The following is a 22,401-nucleotide window of genomic DNA, read 5'->3' on the forward strand; positions in this document are numbered from 1 at the left end:
CACTAGCACCATGGATTCAAAACCGCTCTTCTTTGCTTACCCAGAGCTGAATTGAATGGAACTGGCAGAGGCAGTTAACAGGGCCATGACAGGACAGAACCCAGGGCTTGTGAACACTTACTGTGTCGGTGCAGCCTGACACTTCTCATGCTTACTGACCGTCCCAAAAGCAGTCCAAGGTCACATGCCAATTTGAGTACAAATCAGATTTCATCATCAGTAACCTTAAGATCTCGGACGAGCTGGATCTTTTGAGTCTGAATTTACTCAGTAAAATAGTAATAACCATCTCGAAAAGCAAATTAAAAGTGTAGTAGGTCTACAGAAAGGCACACCAAGGTGTCGATTCCCTTCGCCACTGATCCTCTGCGAGCCTCTCAGGGCTAGGCGAAAGAAACACGCCAGGCAGTGTATTATCTGATTTCCCTTACCCAACCTAAGAGGACAGCCAACTGCTTACACAGGTCCGCCATGCGGACCAATGTAGGAAAGGTCAAGAAGCCGCACGAAATGGCAGCATTCTTTCATCTCCCCAAATCCTTGAGTCCTAATATCGGGCGGCCTGACTGTTTCTACTGCTTTCGAGTCTGCAAAGGCAATCGATAAACCTTAACTGTTGTTCCAGGTCAGACTCTTGGCCCGCAGGTGGGAGAATCTCCCACAGCACTCCATTTGGTCCTGATGAGGGCAGCATGCCAGGGGAAGGCAGGCAAAGCCCGGAGGCTTTCACCAGCTCTCCAGGAGCGCACAGCCTAGGGGGCGTTTCCGAGCGTGGGGGCGGGCACAGCCCGTACCGCCCCCGCCACCCTCAGGGTGGTGCTCCGGCGCTGATCTTAAAGTTCTGCAAAGTTTGCAACCGGTCCCAAGCACGTGCTGCTTCCCTGCCCGGCTCCGCGTTCCCGGAGCCGCCGCTCGTCACTTGCGCACGGTCGGTCCCCAGCCGCCGTCCCCCCCCCCTCCCGCGCTCTCACGCGACACGCCGCTCCCAGGCTCCAGGAGGCGGCAGCGACAGCGCTTAGCGGGCGCCCGGAGGAGCCCGGGGAGGCGGGGTCAGGGCGGGCCGGCCCTCGGTTCCCGGAAGCCGCTGCCTGCCTGCGAGGCTCCCGCCGAGCGGACCGGCGCGGCGGCCGGAGCTCCAGCATCCTCACCCGCGCTTCCAGGACCTGCCGCCCGGCCGCGCGCACCGCGGGCGAGATGCTGCCGGTGCACACCGGGGTGAAACCCAACCCGCTGCAGGACGCCAACCTCTGCTCGCGCGTGTTCTTCTGGTGAGTGCCCCGCCTGGGCCCGTTCCGCCATCCACGAGATGCTCCGCGTGGGATTCGCCGCGTATCCGATGCTCCCCGCGGGTCTCGGACGGTCGGATGCGTTCCCTGCACGGCCACACACTCGGAGCTCCTTGTCGCGCGTGCGCCGCGCCGCGCCGCCTGCGGTCCCCGCCCGCACCCCACGCCCGCGCCGATCACCGCCGGGAGGGGCACGTGGGAACGGGTGGCAGACACAGGTGGCGCCCACCCGAAACCGTGGGGATCCATGGGAGGTGCGGGGGTGCCCTGGAGGGTGGGCCCTGTATGCCCACCTTCGCTAGCTTCCCATCCTGGCTCAGGGCTTGCACAACTCCCTCTTCCAAACCGCACCTCTTTATTTCTCTTTAAGTAGCTGTGAACAGCTGGCCTTATCTAATCGCAGCTGAACCCAGAGTCCTGGACCAACGCCAAACTCTTGTGTCCCCCACCGCCATCTGAAACACCTTACCAGACATCTTTCAGGTCCATCGATTGCCACTGTGGGTGCGTGTGTCTGTCTGTCTGTAAGGAGGTTTAATAACCTCTGGTGCTTGTGTGTGTGTGTAAGGAAGTTTAATAACCTCTCGGACCCCGTCTCTCTTTCTGGCCCTTCTGTGTGTGTTGTAGTACCCATGTATGTTTGTGGGTTACAAGGTCATTTTATTATGATGTCTTATTTAGTTATGAATGAGGACACTACTCTTGAGCAAGATCTGCGTGACATTTCCGTCTTGACTGAAACTCAGCCATAGTGGAGCATGCTTTTCCCTGTTAGATGGACTTTTCCTTTCTGCCTTTGATGACCACATCACTCTTGGGGATGAGTTTCTGAAGCCTGTGGGGGACTTATCAAGATCCGTAGTCTTCAGAGGCAGATCCATGGTCTTGATGCCTAAAATCACTGATGGGTTTCCTGCTCCGGCCCCAGCCCCGCCCCCCTTATTGTAGGAAACAGGTGAAGAGGCTTAGTTAGATAAATGACATTCCAAGTAGTTTTCCACCTAGTAGCCTGGGCTGGCTAGCACACGCTTGGCTAACTACGTTTTATTTCTTGACCTCTGCCATTTCATCTTTCTCATGTTCTAATGTTATTTTATTTTATTTTTTTTTTTAATGGGAAAACCTATGGAGTCCCAGTCATTCACTATTAATTGCGGTTGCAGTGTGTGCAGGATCCGATTTTGGACACGCGGTAAAGAGGAGGTTGCAGGAAGAAGGAATGTGGTGAAATGAATAAAAAACAGTAACTCAAAGCAGGAGGGCTGTCTTGGTCTCCTGAGCTTTTGGCAATACACAGAACTCCTGGTGACTTTTCTGTGAGTGGACTTTCACTCACAGAAGGGAGAGCTGGGTGTGGGTGGCACATACCTACAGTCCCAGTTTCTTGGAAGACTAAGGTGGGACAATGACTTGAGCAGCCCACGGAGCTGAGACCAGCTAGGACAATGTGCCAGTCACAATCTGCTGTTGTTTGTTTGCTTGAGACAGCCTCACCCTGTAGTACCGGCTAGTCTTTTTTTTTTTTTTGGTTTTTCGAGACAGGGTTTCTCTGTGTATCTCTGGCTGTCCTGGAACTCACTCTGTAGACCAGACTGGCCTCAAACTCAGAAATCCACCTGCCTCTGCCTCCCAAGTGCTGGGATTAAAGGCGTGCGCCACCACCACCCCGCCCAACACCGGCTGGTCTTGAAAAGTGCACAGCAATCTTCCTTATGGCCTCAGTTTTTCGAGTGCTGGGATTATAGGTATGAGGCACCACGTCTGTCAGTACACAGTCTTAAAACAAGGTAATAGCTGAGTGTGGTGTCACAGCCTTTAGGCCTTCAGTATGAGCACTGAGTAGGCAGGGGCAGGTGGATCTCTGAGTTCCGGGCCAGCTTGGTCTGCATAGTAAGTCTTCAGTCAGGCTTATAGATAGATCCTGTCTTTTTTTTTTTTTTTTTTTTTTTTTTTTTTTTTTAAATTGTAATTATTTTGCATTGCTATCTTGGGTGGGCCCCATTTCCACTTCTCAGTTGGGGAGAACTTAGCTATCACCTCTAGTTTATCCCTGTGAAGGGGCCCAAGCTGAGGTATTTTGACTAACCTGTCTAGGAGCACAGAGCTACTGAGCATCCAGCAGGATCCAATCCTGGGCATTGTGGCTCCCAGGAGCTGCTGTGCAGTTCTCCCTGGGGAGCTGGTCCTCATGCACAGAGAAGGATGTGCTCCTGGTTTTACAGGTTGAGTTTCTCAAGGGTGTTCTTACAGTTCCCATTGTTGAAGATGCACGTGAAGCATCTGTGGTCACGCTATGTGGCATCTGCTCTCACAGCAAGACAGTCAGAAAGATAGCATCAGCATCAACTGGGAACTTACCAGAAGATGCAGGATCTCCAGTGTCCCTGCAGACTGACCAGTACAGTCAGAAGCAGGGGGGTACAAGTTACAGTCCTGTGCTTTTCTCAGGGACTCAGGTGATGCTGATGAAGGCTGAGGCTAGCCCACTGCACTATGGAGCACCTCGTATTGGTCTTGGCTTTTCCAGTGTTAAACTTCGCAGGAAGGCGGTGAAGTCACCTGTGGCCAGCCATGATGACATCTGTGTGTGCCTACCCAGTGTGTCATTTCTCTCTCTTGCAGCTGCCTTGCTGCAGATGGGAAAGCCAGAGAGTGCCTCCTGCAGTGGCCCGCCTTATAGAGCAAGCCTGATTTTTTACCTTCTTTGTGGGGTGTTTGCTTTTCCTCCCACTCTTTGTTTGCGTCCTAGACTCTTGAGTTGTTAGCTGCCCAGCCAGATGATGGCAGCCCATGCAATATGCCTTCCTAGGATTTTGGTGAAATTGTAACAGTTTGGATGTAAGCTGTCAATCAGCCTAGGACACCTGCTGGTATCGTGGCAGTCTCTTGCCTTCTCTGTGTTCTTTCAGTGCTCACATTGGCAGGAGCACTCTGACACTATGTAAAGCTAACCTGCCACAGATCCTTTAGTGTATGGTGGACTTTATTCTGTTGCCTTTAAGACATGGTATTTTCTGACTGTAATTTTTTTTCGCCATTGCTGAACACAGTGCATTCTATGGTTACGGTTACGTATGTGAGTCCATGGCCATAGCTGTTGGTGTCCCCCTTTCCCTTTCTCAGGCTGTTGGTGCTGGGGGTCAGAGTGGGGCACTGTACAGGTTAAACATACACTCTACCACTGCCCAGACCTCCAGGCCCACCAACAACCTCTCCTTCTACCTCCCAGGATCACTTAGATCCCCTGTGCTTCTCTCCTTCTACCTCCCAGGATCACTTAGATCCCCTGTGCTTCTCTCCTTCTAACTCCCAGGATCACTTAGATCCCCTGTGCTTATTTTTCAGCCATTGTGTAGCTTTATTTTAACGACAAAGGACCCTGTTCTTTTCTGCAGCTGATATAAAATTGGCACCAATTCTCTCAATGCAGCGAGTAGTTTGTCATACCTGTCATTAGAGATAAATGGTATAACTTATGAAATACTGTGTCCAGCCAGGTTGTGGCTGTGCACGCCTTTAGTCCCAGTACTCTGGGGGCAGGGGCAGGGGCAGGGGCAGGGGCAGGGGCAGGGGCAGGGGCAGGGGCAGGGGCAGGGGCAGGGGCAGGGGCAGGGGCAGGGGCAGGGGCAGGGGCAGGGGCAGCGGCAGCTGTGCACGCCTTTAGTCCCAGTACTCTGGGGGCAGAGGCAGGGGCAGGGGCAGGGGCAGGGGCAGGGGCAGGGGCAGGGGCAGGGGCAGGGGCAGGGGCAGGGGCAGGGGCAGGGGCAGGGGCAGGGGCAGGGGCAGGGGCAGGGGCAGGGGCAGGGGCAGGGGCAGGGGCAGGGGCAGGGGCAGGGGCAGGGGGATCTCGGTAATGTGGAGGCCAGCCTAGTCTACAGAGAGAGAATTCCAGAACAGCCAGGGCTATTACACAGGGAAACCCTGTCTGGAAGAACCAAACAAATGAATGAATGAATGAGTGGAGTACTGTATCCAGCCAGGTGTGAGAATGTTCAAGCCCCAGACTCTTCCAAGGGTTGTCCTCCTCCCTGCTGCCCCCTGGTGTTGTCAGCAACATCCAGGAAGGCCTGTGGGTGTACTCTGTATTCCTAGGCCAGGCCTCTTCCTACCCAGGAGGTCTTGGGGGTTGCAGCAGCAGATGGAAGGTAACCACAGAGGCGCTTTCCCAGGGTGACAGTCTCGAGGGAGCTTTCCCAGGGTGACAGTCTCGAGGGACTCCAGGGACTGACATATCTGGCCCCAGAGAGTAGTTAAATCTTCCTTCTCCTGTAGCTGGCTGTGTCTCTGCTGAGAGATGCCATGCTCCAATGTCCATGTGACAGGACAGACTCTCTGGGGACTTGGCTTAGGACAAGCTTATGACATGAGGGTAGAAATGCAGATGGCTGAGGGTCATTTCCATCAAGGGACAGCAGTGCTGAGTATTTATTTATTAATTTTATTCTGTGAGACAGGGTGTCATGTTATAGACCAAGCTTTAGGTAGGGAACCCTCCCACCTCAGTGTTGTGGGTGCTGGAATTATAGGTGTGAATCGTATCTATCTAGTTCAGTAGTGTTTAATTTTAACCGGAGGCATTTTGGTACCGTATTTTGAATATTTTTTATTACATGCATGCACCACCCACACACCACACACATACAATACACACATATGCACAAACACACACATATGCAGAATACACACATACACGTGAGCACACAAACACACATACGTGAGCACACAAATGCACACGTACTTATGAGCATACACCTACAACACCCACACATATGCTCACACACATATATATCCCTACACACATGCACTCAGGAGCACACACAGACAGTATCCCCTCCCACATACAATACACAGACGCATATACATGAACACAGACTACACACATGCTATACACACATGCATAACCTCCCCCCACCACCCCCCACTCCACACCTCTGTCATGGCACCTGTGTAGAGGTGCAAGGAAAACTCTCTGCCAAGTGAGTCTTGGATGAACCTCTTTGAGGTCATCAGTCTTGGTGGCGAGTGCCTCTATCTGCCGAGCCATCTCTGTGGCCTTGCTGGTAATAGGCAGAATGCCAGGTTCTGGAATGAATAAACAAACAAAAATCCCTCCTGCCCGCCAGAGTAGAAAGGAAAGGAAAGTTTCAGACTCACTTAAAGATTAGCCTTTTAAAGAAATCTTCATACAGGGTAACACAAGAAGACCACTGAACGCAGAGGTCATCAGAGTGGAAGCTGTGTCCGGGTAGTAAAGGTCATAGTTACCTGCCTCAGTAGGTCTCCAACATGGTTTTGAAAGTGTAGATCATGGGTCTCTTACTGAGTTCCTGCTGTGAGTCCTCAGGAGCTCGGCCCTGGTGAGTCTGGCTGGGTCCTGGGATCTTTTTTGATGGCTACTTCTTCTAGTATCCTCAGACCGCACATTGCGAGCCCGGGTGGGGACCCTGAGCTTTAACATAGTGACCACAAGCACGTGTGCATTTTCTTCCATTTTACTTATCTTCCCGAAGTTTAATCCTCAGTCTCTCAGGCAGACATCATCACCCTTCCTTAGGGGAGACAAATGGAGGTCTGGAGGGGTTGGGAAACTTCTCAGGAACCTCCTAGCTTGGTGGAGGGTGTGTCCCAGCTGAGATGCTATCTGGATCATGGAAACATGTCATAGGTGTGTCCCATCGCAAGCAGAGGTGCGCAGAATCTGCCTGCCTGCAGGGCTATAGCAACAGGCAGGTCAAATGTTGGCTGGCTGACTGAATGTGCTGACTTGATTGAGCAGGCCTTTTGGTTGTTAGCGACTGAATATGGTTTTTACATGTGTGTTCATCTTCAGCGTGTTTCCTCCTGTGCAGGCTTGTTTTATGTCAACTCGACTGACACAAGTTGTAGTCAGCAGAGAGGAGGGAGTCCCAATTGAGAAAATGCCACCATTAAGGTCAGGCTGTGGGCTAGCCTATAGGGCATTTTCTTCATTAGTGATTGACAGGGGAGAGCCCAGCCCATTGTGGGTGGTGCCATCCCTAGGCTGATAGTTCCGGGTTCTATAAGAGAGCAGACTGAGCAAGCCAGTAAGCAGCACTCCCCACTGCCCTCTGCATCAGCTCCTGCCTCCAGGTTCCTGCCCTGCTTGAGTTCCTGTCCTGACTTCTTCAGTGCTGAACAGTGGTGTGGAAGCATGAGCTAAACTAACCCTTTCCTCACCAGGTTGCCTTGGTTTTATGTTTTATTGCAGCAGTAGAAACCCTGACTGACTAGGACACCTCCTTTCCATCTGTAAGGGTGAAATGCCATTGGGTTGTTGGCATCGTTATCTGTCTAGTTAAGATATGAGCTCTCTGGTCACCCTTGTTAAACCGTGTCCTCGGGCAGCAGATCTTTAGACATCATGTCGCCCAGGGGCCATTCATCCACCGATTCATTCACACTCTCACCAAATCCCCACTGAATGTAGTTGTGTGGGATCCGAGGGGAAACTGGGTGTTTCCTCCAGCCTGGCTGTGTTTTTGGTTTTTTTTGTTTTTTTCTTTTTTTTTTTTTTTTTTTTTTTTTTTTTTTTTTTAATTTATATGAGTACATGTAGCTGTCTTCAGACACAACGGAAGAAAGCATCAGATCCTATTATGGTTGTGAGCCACCATGTGATTGCTGGGAATTGAACTCAGGACCTCTGGAAGAGCAGTTAATGCTCTTAACTTCTGAGCCATCTCTCCAGTCCTAGCTTTTTCTTTTTTAATTTAGATGGAAGGAAAATCACCCTAAAACAAACTGGGGCCATCCTGCTCATAAAACTCCCATGCCTCCTCCCGTTGCTCTCAAAAACAAACCATAATTCACATTCAGTTCTGTGACTCCAGATGGGGCTGTGACCCACAGTTAAGCTGTGGCTTAGAGCAGGCCCTGCCAAGACACTTTCTGCACTGGGTACCTGGCACGCGTCTCCAGCTTTGCTGCGTGCAGTCCCTCTTGCAGTGAAGGACTCGTCTATTTTTACGTGTCGTCATCTTATGTGATCAAGTCCAGAGGTTTGATACCAGATTTGTTTCAGGACCTGACAGGAAGAGGTTCCAGGGTGTCTCCGAGGGTGCGGGCTAAGCAAAGGGCAGGATGGAGCCACTGCTGAGCCAAGATGGTTCCCGGAGAGGAACGGTCAGGGCGTCGTTAGCAGCGTGTGCAGATACGTGGAACAGTTCACTGGGCGCTCAGTCTGTGGGGTTTGTCCTCACATAACCTCCTGCTTTATCTCTATTTTTCTTCATGGCTATTGATATCAGAGTTGAGCAGCCTGTTGCTGCCATTCAAAGATTTTAGTTTGAACACTAGAAAGGTGCAGGTTTAGAGAATGTCCTTCACGGTGTGGCCGAGACACTTGCTGGCACTGTACGGGAGGTTACGGTTTTCCACAAGTGTCAGGAGAGATCACGTCACCTGCCCCATGGGAGTCCAGAGGGATTGGATCTCCTGGTTGGTTACGCCTCATGAGGAAAGTGGTTGGCGTGTTGGCAGGATTTACTTTGTACAAATGGAGGTTGGTTGCTGGTGTTGGATTTCATGTGTTCATATCCTCAGATTGTCTCCCTCAGATGTCTACTGATGGAAATGATTTTTTCTTATTTAGGTTTTTGCGATAGGGTCTCATTTGCCTAGGCTGGCCTGGGTCTTGTTCTGTAGCCCAGGCTGGCCTTGATCCTCTGATCCTCCTGTCTCTACTTTGTGGGATTACAGAGGTCTAGTTCTATGCCCAGCTGATGGAAATTATTTCTCTGAAGGCTACCAGCTGTTTTGATTACACTTCCTTTTCCCTTTTGGTGGCCGTGGGATCGAACAGAGAGGGCTTCACGTCTGCTAATCACATGCTCTGTAGCGAACTGCAGCTCCAGCCCCGGTTAAGTATCTTTCTACTTGACACTGCCAGTCTGCACTGTGGCTGAACCACCTAGCTAGCCCAAACCAACCATAACCAAAGGAAACTAAAGACAAACCCAAGGCTAGCACATCCCTGTGCTAGTTTGAATCCTAATTTCAGGAAGTAACATCTAGACATAAATCGTTTTGAAAGGCTCCTTCAGTTCCTGGTGGACAGTAAAAACCAAGAACCACAGACTGCAGCCTTCCCAGGGTCAGTGAGCTTCTCTGAGACAGCCTTACCCTCGTTCCACCTCAGCTAGCTGTCTCCCAGGACTTGCTGACCTCAAGGTGTGGGGACTGTAGCTGAGGGACTTAGTCCTGTGGAGCTCAGTAGCTGGCAGTGGGGGCCGGGCGCACATGCCAGGGATGGTGGGTTACATGATCCTTATAGGCACAGCTTGTGGAGATTGGCTCTTACCCACAGTGTGGAAATTGAGGCTGGAGAGACCAGGAAACATCAGGTGGGCAAGAGGAAGCTGAGAGCCAAGTCAGGATACTAACTCTAGAGCATGCATTCATTCTGTGTTTCCGGGTCATTCATTTCCCTCAACCTGCTGCTGTTTCTATGTGATGGTCTCAGTAAATGGATCAGAGACCAAGGTTGGCAGGAGCTCAGTGGGGAGGAAATGCCAGCTGTACAAAATATATACATTTTCTTATATAAAATGAGCATAAAATTGTTCATCGAATACATTGCTTTTCACCTGTAGGTCTTTATCAAGTGTCTTGTTGGTCAGGATGTGACTGAGATCCAGCTGACCAACCTGTTAATGTCACCTCTTCAAGGGCCCTTCACCAGCCAGCCAGCCAGCTTGCACCATCTCTCACAAGACCACAAACAAGGCATGTGTTGTGGGGAATATTAAAAAGAATAGCAAGTTCCTGAGCTACACCCAGCTACTCTCTGTCCGGTGGTCTCTCCACCTCTTGGTTAGCCCCAGTTGGCAGTCTTCCCTTCTCTGGTTCACCCGCCTCAGAGCCTCCAGTACCTTCTCAGCCACCCACCCGCTGTGGGCAGTCCTAAATCCTTGTAACCCAGTAAATCAAAACTCTAGAAGCTTATAATCAGTCAGATTTGTATATCAATAAATTCTCAACTCACAAGATGCTCACACAATAATTTCTGAGCCAATTGATAATGATACAAGCTGCCCACCTAGATCAGACAAGTTATCCCAATTATTGTATCTTTTATATTTATAGCCACCTGTGGCTATTTGAAGCCACTCAGAATCTGGATTGTCTTCCTCCACCATCTTCCTTCCTTCTCCCCAGGTCTCCCCCAAACTTTTCAGCTCCACCTTCCCTTCCAGTGTTCAAACACTGGCTCTAGCCTTTATTTTACAAGTGAAAGTGGGGAGAAGGTCACAAAGAGTCACCTGTGTCCTTGCCTGCAGCCCCTTGGGGGAGAGTAGAATTAACATCAAAATACAAGCCACACCAGGGCTATCCACAAAGGGCATGCACCCTGTTTTGTTTTTATTTTTTAAAGATTTGTTTTTATTACTATTTTTGCCTTTTTTTTTTTTTTTTTTTTTTTTTTTTGAGACAGGGTTTTTCTATGTAGCCCTGGCTGTCCTGGAACTCACTGTGTAGAACGACCATGCTGGACTCAGAGATTCACCTGCCTCTGGAGTGCTGGGATTAAAGGCGTGTGCTACCACTGCCCTGCAGTTTTGTTTTTGTTTTTTAATGTGTACTTATGTGCTTCTGTGAGTGGGTATGTGCACATGAGTGCTGGTTCCAGGGAAGCCAGGGGTGTGGATCCCTGCGGGGTCATTCGGGTCACTCAGTTCCTGTCCTGTGAGAGCAGCACAGGCCCCCCACCACTGAGTCATCTCTCCAGCCCTGCTTGTCTTGTTTTTGTCTCATTCCTTTAAAATGTATATACTAGAATTTAAGTGAGATTTATTAATTTATTCTCGAGAGTGGGTCTTTAAGTGCAGCCCTGGCTATCCCGGAACTCACTCGCTGTGTAGATCTTGAGTTCACAGGGAACCGCCTACCTGTTTTCAATAACGGAAGAGAGCTTATTGACCATTTAAGCCGGTGGGCTGGGCCTCTAGAGTCCAAGTGTATTGGAGGAGACCTGTTGCTCCTCCTTTGATTGTAAGCCAGACCCTGCGTCCTCATAGGTAGAGTATATACGAGTGCATGGGAAGGGTTGCTGCAAAATTAGCTTTCCCCACCCCGTTTGATGCGGTGCTGTGAATTGAACCCAGGGCCTTGTGCATGCTAGACAAGCACTCCACCACTGACCGAGATCCTCTGTCCCGCATTATATGAGTCTTCTTAACTGCCCCAAGTGACTGCTGAGTCTTTTTAGAATCTTTGTGACTTACCAAGAAAGTATTTAAATTGTTAGCTCTCCGGGTTCAGAGGCTAGTGCTTCCTCTTTTATCTCTCAGCAGGTAGTTGAGCCGCTTGTCTGTCTTGTGCTTTATAGATGATTGCAAAGAACTATCTTACTTAGTCTTAATCTGGGCCTGCTTAGATTCAGAGTTGCTGATACCTGGCTGTAGACATGAGGAGCGAGATAGTGTAGTGCCAAACCCGCGCTAGGAAGCACGAGTTCTCGTCTGCAAGCTCTTGCTTGATACCTGTGATCCCGAACAATTACATGACCACGCTGGGCCTTGTCTTCCGTGAGGCAGTAGAATTAAACTCTCTCACGGAACAGTCCTAGGGAGACACTTAATTTTCACTGTCAACTTGACTGGATTTTAAGTTACCAAGATCGGGGAGGGTCCTGTGGTTGTATTGCAGGCATTTCCAGAGGTGTGGTTGGTTATCTTCCATATGGCATCGCCATCCGGGAGCTTGGGTGAGGTAACAGAGGAAGAAGGAAAAACCACTCTAGAGCATCCAGGCAACCCAACCCCTACCTCATCCCTGGCTGGCTGTAAAGTGAGCCGGTCTCCACCATTTGGCTTCTGCTGGCCAGGTTCCTGCTTCCTCAAGCAGCATTGTACCTGGCAACCACGCCTCCCTCTTGTCTGAATGCAGGAAGGGTCTGGTTGTGGCAGGTGGGTTGGTCCATTGCCACCTCTTGACTGGAGCTGTTGTGTGACTCCGTGTTACAGCTCACCCTGTATACCTCAGGCCTTATCTTTAGACAGTCAGCTGAGCTGCTGATGGTGCCGCTGCTGCCGCCTTGAGGCTTCCATACCATCTTCATTGAGATTTGATGCGCTCAGTGGCATGAGCCCCACCTAACATGCCCCTCTCTGATCCTGTCGCTCCTTGTAGTTGGTGTTAGGTTTGCCAACCACACCCAGCCTTTGCTGTCCATTCCTTCAGCGCACAGCCACTGTGCCCAGGGCTCCTGCCTCTTACCGCCACAGCGGAAAGGATGCTGGAGAAGCCCACGTCTAGTCTGTTACTCAGCTGTGTGGACCTGCTGCATCAGGGGCTGCATTTGGGGAAGCTGCTGCCTGTTTTCTCTTCCTTGCATAGAGCTCACCATTGGTAGGAGCTGTTTAACTCACTTTTTTCTTTAGGCCCCCCCTTAGCTATTCACTTGTTGAGTTCCCATTTCTATTTTTTTTAAGTTAACATCGGAAACAAGTGTCATTATGTCATATTCATTTATCCATACCTCTCCCGGACCCCTCTGCCCCCTGCCTTGTGTCCATTCTCTCCCTGATCCCCTAGTCCCTCTGCCTTGTCTCCGTTCCCTGCCTCCCATTTCCATATTACCCTACCCCAGACCTTTCCCTTCATCTTGGTCTTCTTTCCAGATCTGGGCCTCTGGCCACCCTCTATCCCACGTGTGCACATACAGAAAGATGTAAAGCTGGCATTCACATACGTGTGTTACAGTTGGCATCATGTGTCAACCTGACTCACCTGGAAGAAGGGAATCTCAAGTGAGGAGAAATTGCCTTTCCTGGTTGGCCGGGAGGATCATCTGTGGGGTATTTACTGTAGTTGAGAGTGCAGGGCCCCGTCCACTGTGGGCGGTACCATCCCTAGGCAGGTGGGCCTGCTTTGTATTAGAAAGGGAGCCAAGTAAACCTATAAACAGTGCTCCTCCAGTGTTTCTCTGTGACACTTCTGCCTTCATGTCCCTTCCATGCTGGACTGTGTAACCTGTCAGTCAAATAAAACTTTTTCTCCCCTAAGTTGCTTTTGATCATAGTGTTTAATTAAAGTAACAGAAACAAACTAAAGTAATGTATTTTTCTTTCTGGGTCTGGGATACCTAAATACAATACAGTCAGACCCATCCATCTTCCTGAAAACTTCATGATTTACTTATTTTTATAGCCGAATGAAATCCTACTGTCTAGGTGAACCACATTTTAGGTAGGAGCTATGTAAGCATCTTCTAATTATTAACATAGTTACTCCTACCACCAGCCTTGGGTGTGGTGAATGCTGCTGTTTTCCAAGGTGAAGCAAACTGTGAGCAACAGAGTCAGCTCAGGCCCTGCATCCTCTGCTGAAGTGTATTGTGGTGTCCAGGTTTAACCTTCCCCTGACCCCAGCACCCCTTTGTCCGGGGTCACAGCTAAACTGCAGCAGAACGAGACCCAAGTTCCCTGGATCTGCAGAGCTTGAAGTTAATCTAATTTACTGCTTGTCAGCCTGAGATGTGGGGCAGACACTGGACACTTGCTGACTTGACAGAGGAAAAGTAGACACCAAGACTGGAAAGCTTGCTCTTGGTGAGAGATGACCGAGGAAGGGTGACCAGGAGTAGTGGGTGGGTTCTCCTAAGACCCAGCCTGGAAGGAGCCCCCTGACCCTGGAGAGGATGTAGCCACTTAGTGGGGCTGTGAACACCTGTCTGGCAGTGGTTATGCTGGTGAGAAGCCACTTTATTCTCAAGAAGATCAGAACATTTTAGAATTAAGGGATGGAGAATCAGAGCGTCTCTTCCAGAGTTGAGCACACCACTGCCAGTTTGTGCCGTGGTCCCATGTAACTAGGGCTATTGGATTGGGAGGTGTAGACTCCCCAACGGTGGTTCTCAAAGAGCTTCTGCCACCAGAAGGGTCAGCAGATGCTGAGGCTCTAAGGCCTGTCGAGAGCTGAGCTCTGGGAGTGGGACTCTAGTCTGTGGTCAGGCTCCCAGGTGACTGCTGCACACGTGAAGCTTGAGGAACCTCAGAAGGTGGTGTGCTTAGAGCTTTGATCTTGTTTCCCAGAAGCAAAGCAGGTGTGGCGAATGCTTACAATTCCAGCACCTGAAGGCAGACGAGGGACAATCAGGAGTTCAAGCTCTTCTGGGCTGCAGAAGATTTTTGTCTCAAAACAAAACACTACTCAAACAAAACCAATCACCGAAACAAAACAAAACAAAACAAAAAACAACAAAAACATACCCAAATGGTGTCGGTGACCCGCACGAAAAAAAGAGAACTGATTCCTGAAGGTTGTTCTTTGACCTCTACCCCCACCACAAGAAATTTATTTTAAATGAATATATATATTTTAAAAGAAAGCTTTTCTTCATCTGCTTCCCTGCCCTTTCCTCTTAACCAAAAATGGCTGCCCTTGTGGCAGCCTTGAGGGCATCTCTGCACGTTGGTCCAATGGAGTCAGAGCCTTCTGTGATGACCTCACAGCTATGCATTAAATAAGCACTTGGTAGAATTGCGTGTGTGCGTGGGCACACACACACACACACCCGCACAATTTTAAAAATGTCACACAATTAATCAAGATGTCCGTATTCTTTTATCTCCTGTACAGCAGTTGCTGTATACACATGCTCACAGGTGAAACTTCCTAAGGCTAAGACTCTTTCACAAGTACAGCACACTGACACTCTCTCCTGAGTCCACTAAACAAGACCACCAGTCACAGTCAAGACCTGATAGCTGATTTAAGAATCATCATGAACCCATAGCCCACTTTGAGCACACCAAGCAGACCTGTCTGCTGTGAGAAGTACCTCTGAGGACCCCTGCTCACCCACCTGTCTTCCAGTCTTTCAGTTTTGGATCTTAGATCCATAGAGTCTGCTCCCTCCTCCCCCCATAGGTCTGGCTCTGCCTCTCTTGCCTCTTGTTACTCTGTGGGATGGGGACTCCCAGAATCCATAAGTTGAAAGCCTAGCCCCTAGTGCTGTAGACTGTAGGCAATTAAGAGTGAATTAGCTGATTGGGATAAACTTTAACTCAGTAAGGCTAGCACCCAGATTTCCTCTTTGTATTTGTGGTAACTTCATACAGTGGACATTTATTTGCATGCTGGGAGGCACAGTGGATCACGGCAGGACACGGGGAGAAACCGCACCTAACAGGAAGTAGAGGCCTCAGAAGAAACCACCTCAGATGCCACCTTCATCTTGCTTTTCCAGCTTCTACAACTGGGAGGGAGTAATTTTCCCTTTGTTTGCAGTCACTTGGACTGTTGGTCTCTGCAGCCAGGGCAGATGAATGGAATCCACATGCTTTCCAGAAGCCACAGATAAATGAAGTACCCCATTGTCCTTAGCCGGGCTGCTGTCCTAACCTGCCTCTGTGGCTGAGCTTGCATGAGGTTCTCTCTTCACCTCCTCAGCAGCTCTCACCACACAGCTTCCCTTCCCTTCCCTTTCCCTTCAGAGTTAACAAGTCGGTTCGGCTTTAATTCCAGAATGTCTTCAGATGTGGAACCAATTCCCATAAGCCCTTCAGAATGCTGGTGTGGATTAATATGAATCAGGAAAGCATGCTCTGTCTCCGGGACAAGCAGTCTCAGTGTTCTAAGTAAATTATAGCTTTTGAACTCCGGTCGGGTCGCTGTTATTGTTGGTCTTGGCCCCCCCCAAAACCCCCCCTGCCCTGGCACCCTGTGGGGTGTATCTTTGGCATGAGGCTGTCCAGTGTATGCTTTTTATGTTCTTCTAGGCTATGAACCAACAGGGGTTCATGCTCTGAATTTTCTCTTCTACATGCAAATGTCCCAGACTACTTTACTTTGGGGAAAACCCCAGGCAAGTCCTTGGGGTATCCCATATTAGCAGTGACGAAAGAGATGGCTCCATTGTTCTCTCTGGCTGCCTCCAAATCCTCTCTCCTCTGCTGCTTTGAGTATATAATACCGCACTTGTTTTTCCTGAAAGTGTTTGTAAAGGAGGGGATTATTTCCTTGGATTAAGACAGAACAGGGTCTTTCTTCTTCCCTCTCCAGGGCGGATGGTTGGCCACTTCTTCTAGCAACTGCCCAGCTAGTAAGATGAAGACTTTTGAAGGGAAATTCCACAAGGCCTCCTCGTCCTCACAGCTCCTCGGGAGGGATTCCGCACTTGTGAGGAGGAGTCACATTTTCTAAGAGTCCCTTCCAGGAAGGATAAGGTGCAGCCGGAAGGGATCCCACAGAGCAGCTAGCTTAGGGGCATTGGAGAGGGAATTAACGGCCTTTGATTTCTGGGAATTGACTTTTTTTTAAGGGCAAAACAAAGCACCTAAGTGTCAACTAGCACTGAGCCTTATCAGGCTGTGGGAAAGGCAGGCAGGCACAGGGCTCTTTGATGGTCCCTTCAAACCCTGACTGGCAAACTTTAGATAACCCTGAAGCCATTTTGAATCCTTGTGGAAAGCTGCCAGATGCAGCTCGTTCAGGGTCTCCAGAAAACGCTCAATATACACTTCATTTCGTCTCTCTCTGGTATGTAGATCCATTTCCTGGCAAGCGTTTTAAGGGAAGAGAAAGTTGAACTTGAATGAAAAATTTAAGGGCCCCAGTAGCAAGTGTGGTGACAGCAGTCTGCTTCCTGAGGAGTCATTTGGACGCTTAGGCAAGAAACAGCCTGGCCCTGTGTGTCCTGCAGCTTCCCAGGAACTGGCGCTGGCAGTTGGCAAGTGTCAGCCCAGACTTCCTCCCTGGGCCTCACTTCCATAGGCCTTCTTTGCCATTGGCGTCTCTGGTCCCTGTTCTCGAGGTTTCTTTTCTCTTCCTTCACACCCAGCAAATTGACCCATGTACCAACATCCATGAAAACCCATGCCCAGTGAGGCTGTCTGGGCTTTAGATTGTGGGTCACCTTTTCTGTGAAGTCAGAGGCTTTGTACCCCTCATCTAGCCTTAGCCAGTGGCTTCTGAGATCTGCGTGGGATTCCAGCCCTTGCAGGCAGCCTTCTTAAGAGAAGGGAGAGCACCACCCACAACCTGGTTAGCAGTTTGCCATGGTGTATTCTGTCTCCAGCCAAGGACACTGCCCACAATCAGGGAACAGCTTCCTGTGGAGTGTGGTGGTTTACTGTGTGCAAAATGTGCTTTCTTGCCCCAAGTCCCCCAAAGTGCAGTTCCTGAAGCATGCACACCACACTGTGCAAACAGTCTGCTGTCAGGCCAAACTCAGTTTCTCACACGCTGCCAGATTCCTAAGAGATTTGGCTTCTGTTTTGATGGTAGGGGGAAGGGTCACTGCTTTCTCTACTGGAGTCTCCTTCGGGGTCTGTGTTCTTATGTGATGCTTGTGCTTTGTGTGCATGTGTGCGTGCGTGTGTGTGTGTGTGTGTGTGTGTGTGTGTGTGTGTTTTAGGGATTATACCTATTGACTTCCGAGTGCTGGAAGAGCACCCTACCACCAAGCCACACCTCAGCATTTACTCATCCTTTTAAAAGGAAGAGGTCACTGTGACAGCTTCTTTCCCCTTGCTCCTTCTCCACAGAGGAGGAAGATAACCCTACCCAGATTGACCGGGAAATCCGAGGACCATGGAAATGTATGGTTATCTGAGATGAGAGCTCGTCTCTCCCTCCCTCCATCCTTCCCTCTGTCTTTCCCTTTCTCCTCTGTCCCTCTTCACTAGGTTTTCTAGGCTGGCCATGAGCTTGATCTGTAACTGAGCCTGGCTTTAACCTGATCTTTTTGCCTTCACCTCCTAACTGCTGGGGTTAAAGGTGTGACCAGCATACCCAGTTTTCACTTACTCTATTAAAATCCTTCTTTCACCCGTACCAGATGGCCCAGGTGTACTTGGGAGTATCCTTGTCAAAATCCTCCCCTTGCCTGTTGGGGCTTACATACCTACCTATGGACAGATAACGTGGATATTCGATACGCTTTACCAGGATTAACTATAAGTGGGGACTTATTGCTCTTTACATTTCTGGGCGGGCATCCTCAAAACTGAACTGTAATCATTGTTTTTTTTATGTAGGACGAGGGCTGACCATGTATAGTAGACATCTGACTCAGTCAGTCGTGAGGGTCAGTGGAATATGGGGATGATGGGGGGTCAGATATCCACGTGTGGTCCAGTTCAGGAGGCCACACCTGTCTCCTGGACACGGGGCTGAGTGCAGCCAGTGGTTAGAAGTAAGCGGTTAGCTTTAGAGCCCTGAGACAGAACAAGCACACTGCACAGCCAAACTGGGGAATTGCCAAGAGTCCAGGTTTCAAAGACACCCTGAGAGGCAGACAGGCCTCTGTGATCACAGCTCTCTGTGTTCTAAGTAGATGAACCACCTGGCTGTTCTCTTGGGGTGACATGTCTGGTGTCAACACTTGACTGTGTCCTGCTGTGGGCAGTATGAGACAGTGGACCCGGGAGACTCCTGAGACAGTGGAGACTGACTCCTGAAGCCTTGGGGTCTGCTGCTCAGGAGGCAGAGTCGGGCAGTGGATCCTGGCGTTATGAGTTAGTTTGGGATCAAAAAGAAGGAGACCACACTCCAGTGCAAGTGTCTAGACAAGAAGAGCTGTCTTCTTGATCCAGATAGTGTTCTCTGGAGTGCAAACACATACAGACAAGAAGTGCATTTAGATTTTGTTGTAATGCAGGTCGTGACTGTCTTTTCCCCTTTGGCTGGGGTCCAGTCTCACAGTTGGGTAGTCTGAAAAACCTGTACACAGGTAATGAAGGAAGGGGGAGGGGGGTCACTGTTCCAAAGAGAAAAGGGTACTAGCAATGAGCCTTTGTGCAAATAAGGGTTTAATATGTGTGTGTGTGGGGGGAGTAAAACATTTGCATAAAAGTCTTACCAGGCGGGAGAGAGAAAATGATTTGAATCTTGTGTCCTAAACACAAGTTTTATAGCATTTGACAGAGGAGACTCTTACTTGGTATTCTCCTCCGCTCGGTGTGTGGGAAGCCCGTGTCTGAGAGGCTGGGGACTGGGGTGAGTTTGCTCTACTTCAACAGTCCTTCCTTCTTGGTCATGTTCTCATTTGAGCTAGGATCTTGTTTGGTTGTTGTTGCCTTTAAATGCGTATGGATGGGTATTTTGTCTACATGTATGTCTGCGCACCACATGTGGAATGTATGTGCATTGCCTGTAGAAGCCAGAAGAAGACATTAGATCCCTTGGAACTGGAGCTGTAGCCCTGGGTGGGTTGCTGTGTGTGCGGAGAATCACAGCTGGGTGATTCTCTACCCACCCTGAAGTAGTAGTTTTTAAATTAATTTAGTTTGATTTATTTATGTTCCAGACATTGCCTCACTTTCCAGTACCCCCTCCCATAGTTCTTCATCCTATCCCCCTCCCCCGTGTCTCTGAGAGGGTTATCCCCCTTCCTGGGGTCTTAAGTGTCTACAGGATTAGGTACAAAGGCAGTCTCTGCCACATATGTGCAGGCTGTGGGTTGGGGGAAGGAGGGGGCCTCAGACCAGCTCTTTGGTTGGTGGCTTAGTCTCTGGGAGCTTCCTGGGGGTCTGGGTTAGTTGAGACTTGTTCTTCCCATGGGGCTGCCATCCTCTTCAGTTCTTTCAGTCCTTCCTCTAATTCTTTCACAGGGATCCCTGACCTCAGTCCAATGGTTGCCTGTGAGTATCTGCATCCGTCTCAGTCAGCTGCTGGTAGCACCCTAGAATAGTATCTTCGTCTCTTAGTTGGCTGTTTATCCTGCAGCATGGATGAAAGCTGAGGGAAGTCTCGTGATGTTTTCCTGTCAGACGTGGTTTCCTTTGCATCTCCCAGCTGCACTCTCTCCCTTCCTCGGGACAGCTTAATGATCTCTACCCTACACCGTCAGCACAGGAAGACCGGTGAAGGACTCCCCGAGAATGCAGTGGACCACAGGGCTTCTGCTCTCTGTGCTGTCTTTGATTGGAACATGCTGGTCCCCAGCTTCTCATCTAGGGAGCCCTGGCTCTTGCCATCTAAGTGGTCTGGTTCCCTGCTGGTTTACTGTGTGGCTGTTAACTGTGTTTTTTAGATCCTGTCTTTCTGAGCCTGGCTATCTTCAGTGTCCTGGAATGGGAGTTGCATAGAGACCATAATCTGTGGTCTAGAACCTTTGGAAAGAGCCTTTCGCATAGGAAATGCTTAAGGCGTCAATCTGAATGAATTGTTATGATTCCAGCTTCCTGAAGCCCTGCCTTCAGATTCCTGGAGAAGAAATTGGGATGCAGGATTACTTGTTATCACATGCTGTGGCTGTGGGCCCTGTCCTAGGGGTCAGGAAAAAGTGTCCATCTGACTTTGGCCAACTTGAAGAAACACAGTGGTATTGTTTCTTGTAGGTTAGGGAGAGGGTGTCTTCCACAGTTCTTGTCCCAGGGGGTTGGGGGCTGCATCTGTCCTCCTCTGCTTTTCTTTCCAGTGAGACACAGGCACGTTGGACCAGAAGCCTGGAATTCCCTCTGGATTAGTTTGGAGATGGCATTCAGAAAGTTGGGGTGATGGGTTGGTGGGGACTCGGCAAGCTGGCCTGGGGAGGATAGCCCACGAATGAGTCAAGGGTCAATTTCTCTCCATTGCTTCTGTCTGGCACTCTACATGTGAGTCAAGGTTTTCTTCAGTCTATTACTTCTGTCTGACAGACCCCCATTTGTGTCCTTTTCAGTTGCTTTAGTTTTTCTGCCTCTGTGAGCAGTTGTAGTTCCATGGAATATTTTACAGTGAGATTAGAGATGGCATCATCATTATTGTTGTCGTTATTATTATTATTTTAGTGAAAGCCATTTCAGAAAACTCCCCAAAATTCATTGTAGAGTTTTTCTTCTTCTCCTTACTTCCTTCCACACAAACCCCGTAGTAGACTAGGGAGACTTGTCAGAGGATTGTTTTGTTCTCTGAATCTGCGGCTATTCTGGCCGAGGGTTGGTATGTTTGTATCTGCCCCGATGCTTCAAAGCATAAACTGGCTCGGCTGGAATTTTCCTCGGTTCTGCCTCACTGACACAGGACTGCCCACCTAGAAAAGCCTGTGGTTTGTAATCCTCTCTCCCCTTAACACTGATTAATAGAAACGTTAGTGTGGGGATGGATTCACAAGGTTGTGCATAGAGTATGGTGTCCAGAGCCTGTATTTTGAAGTAGAATTGTTTCTGGTTGTCAGACCGTTGGTAACAAAGCTTATTCCGGGTTTGGAGTCCTGGCCACAGGTTTTCCACAGTGCCTGGGCCAGAGAGGCCGTGCACTTGGCTCTAGGAAAGAGCAGCTAATCTGCGTGGAGAGTGGGTATCGTGTTCTAAGCTAGCGTGAGGACAGTGGAGGTTTGGGTCAGTGCCTGCAGTTTTGTTGTAGAGCAGGTGAGGCCTGGCGGACGCTGCTTCTAGAGTTTAAGCAAGCTCATCGGTGCCACATAGATAATTACCAGAATCCGAACTCGGATCAGCGATCATCTATTTAGCCATTTGTCTTTTCTCCTGAGAGTGCAGGATGGTATCATAAAAATTAAATGAAAACTTAGGCTCAACTATATTAACAACAATTTTTCATACTTACAGTTAACCCAAAGTGTACACAACAAAGTGCGCGTCTTCTCTAGGCTTTATACCATTTTTTTTCCCCAAAATAGGGTGGCCTAGGCTGGGGGCCAAAGTCACTGAGTCAAAACTGCTTTTGTGGGGCCCTGAAACATTAAAATTGAAAAGGGGAGCCTGGCAGGACGCAGAGGGGTGTGCGTGTCGAGTGCTTCTGCACACACGCAAGTCTCTGAGCTTGAGTCCCCAGCACTGCGTGAAGAACAAGTTGTCCTGTGCCCCTTTATGTGATGGACACTCTAGCCAGTGCTAGAGTTGCTTCCCAGTTGCTGTGACAAGACAGGACAAGCAAAAGCAAATGGTCAAAGCAACTTACAGAGGAGAGAGTTTATTTGTGGTTCCTGCTTTCAGAGGGTTAGAGAGTCTACCGCCATCCTGGTGGGGAGCATGGCGTCAGGTGGATAGGCACAGCACTGTGGCTGAGCTGAGAGCTTGCATCTTGATCCACAAGTCTGAGGCAGAGAGAACTGGAACCGGCGTGGGCTTTTGAAGCCTCAAAGCCCATTCCTAGGGACACACTTTCTCCAACAAGGCCACTCCTCCTAACCCTTCTTTAATAGATC

At 49.6% G+C, this 22,401-nt stretch overlaps 1 protein-coding gene across 1 annotated transcript in view; it reads left to right on the forward strand.

Annotated features, from left to right (window-relative positions):
• The first annotated feature begins 963 nt into the window (after positions 1-963).
• Positions 964-22,401, forward strand: part of Abcc4 (ATP binding cassette subfamily C member 4 (PEL blood group)) — a 219,035-nt gene continuing 197,597 nt past the window's right edge. Inside the window, exon 1 of the mRNA XM_034498607.2 lies at positions 964-1,268. Within this exon, the coding sequence (XP_034354498.1) occupies positions 1,195-1,268 (74 nt within the window). The 5' untranslated portion in view covers positions 964-1,194. The remainder of the gene's footprint in view (positions 1,269-22,401) is intronic.

The sequence above is a fragment of the Arvicanthis niloticus genome, chromosome 3 (assembly GCF_011762505.2).
Source record: "Arvicanthis niloticus isolate mArvNil1 chromosome 3, mArvNil1.pat.X, whole genome shotgun sequence".
NCBI lineage: Eukaryota > Metazoa > Chordata > Mammalia > Rodentia > Muridae > Arvicanthis > Arvicanthis niloticus.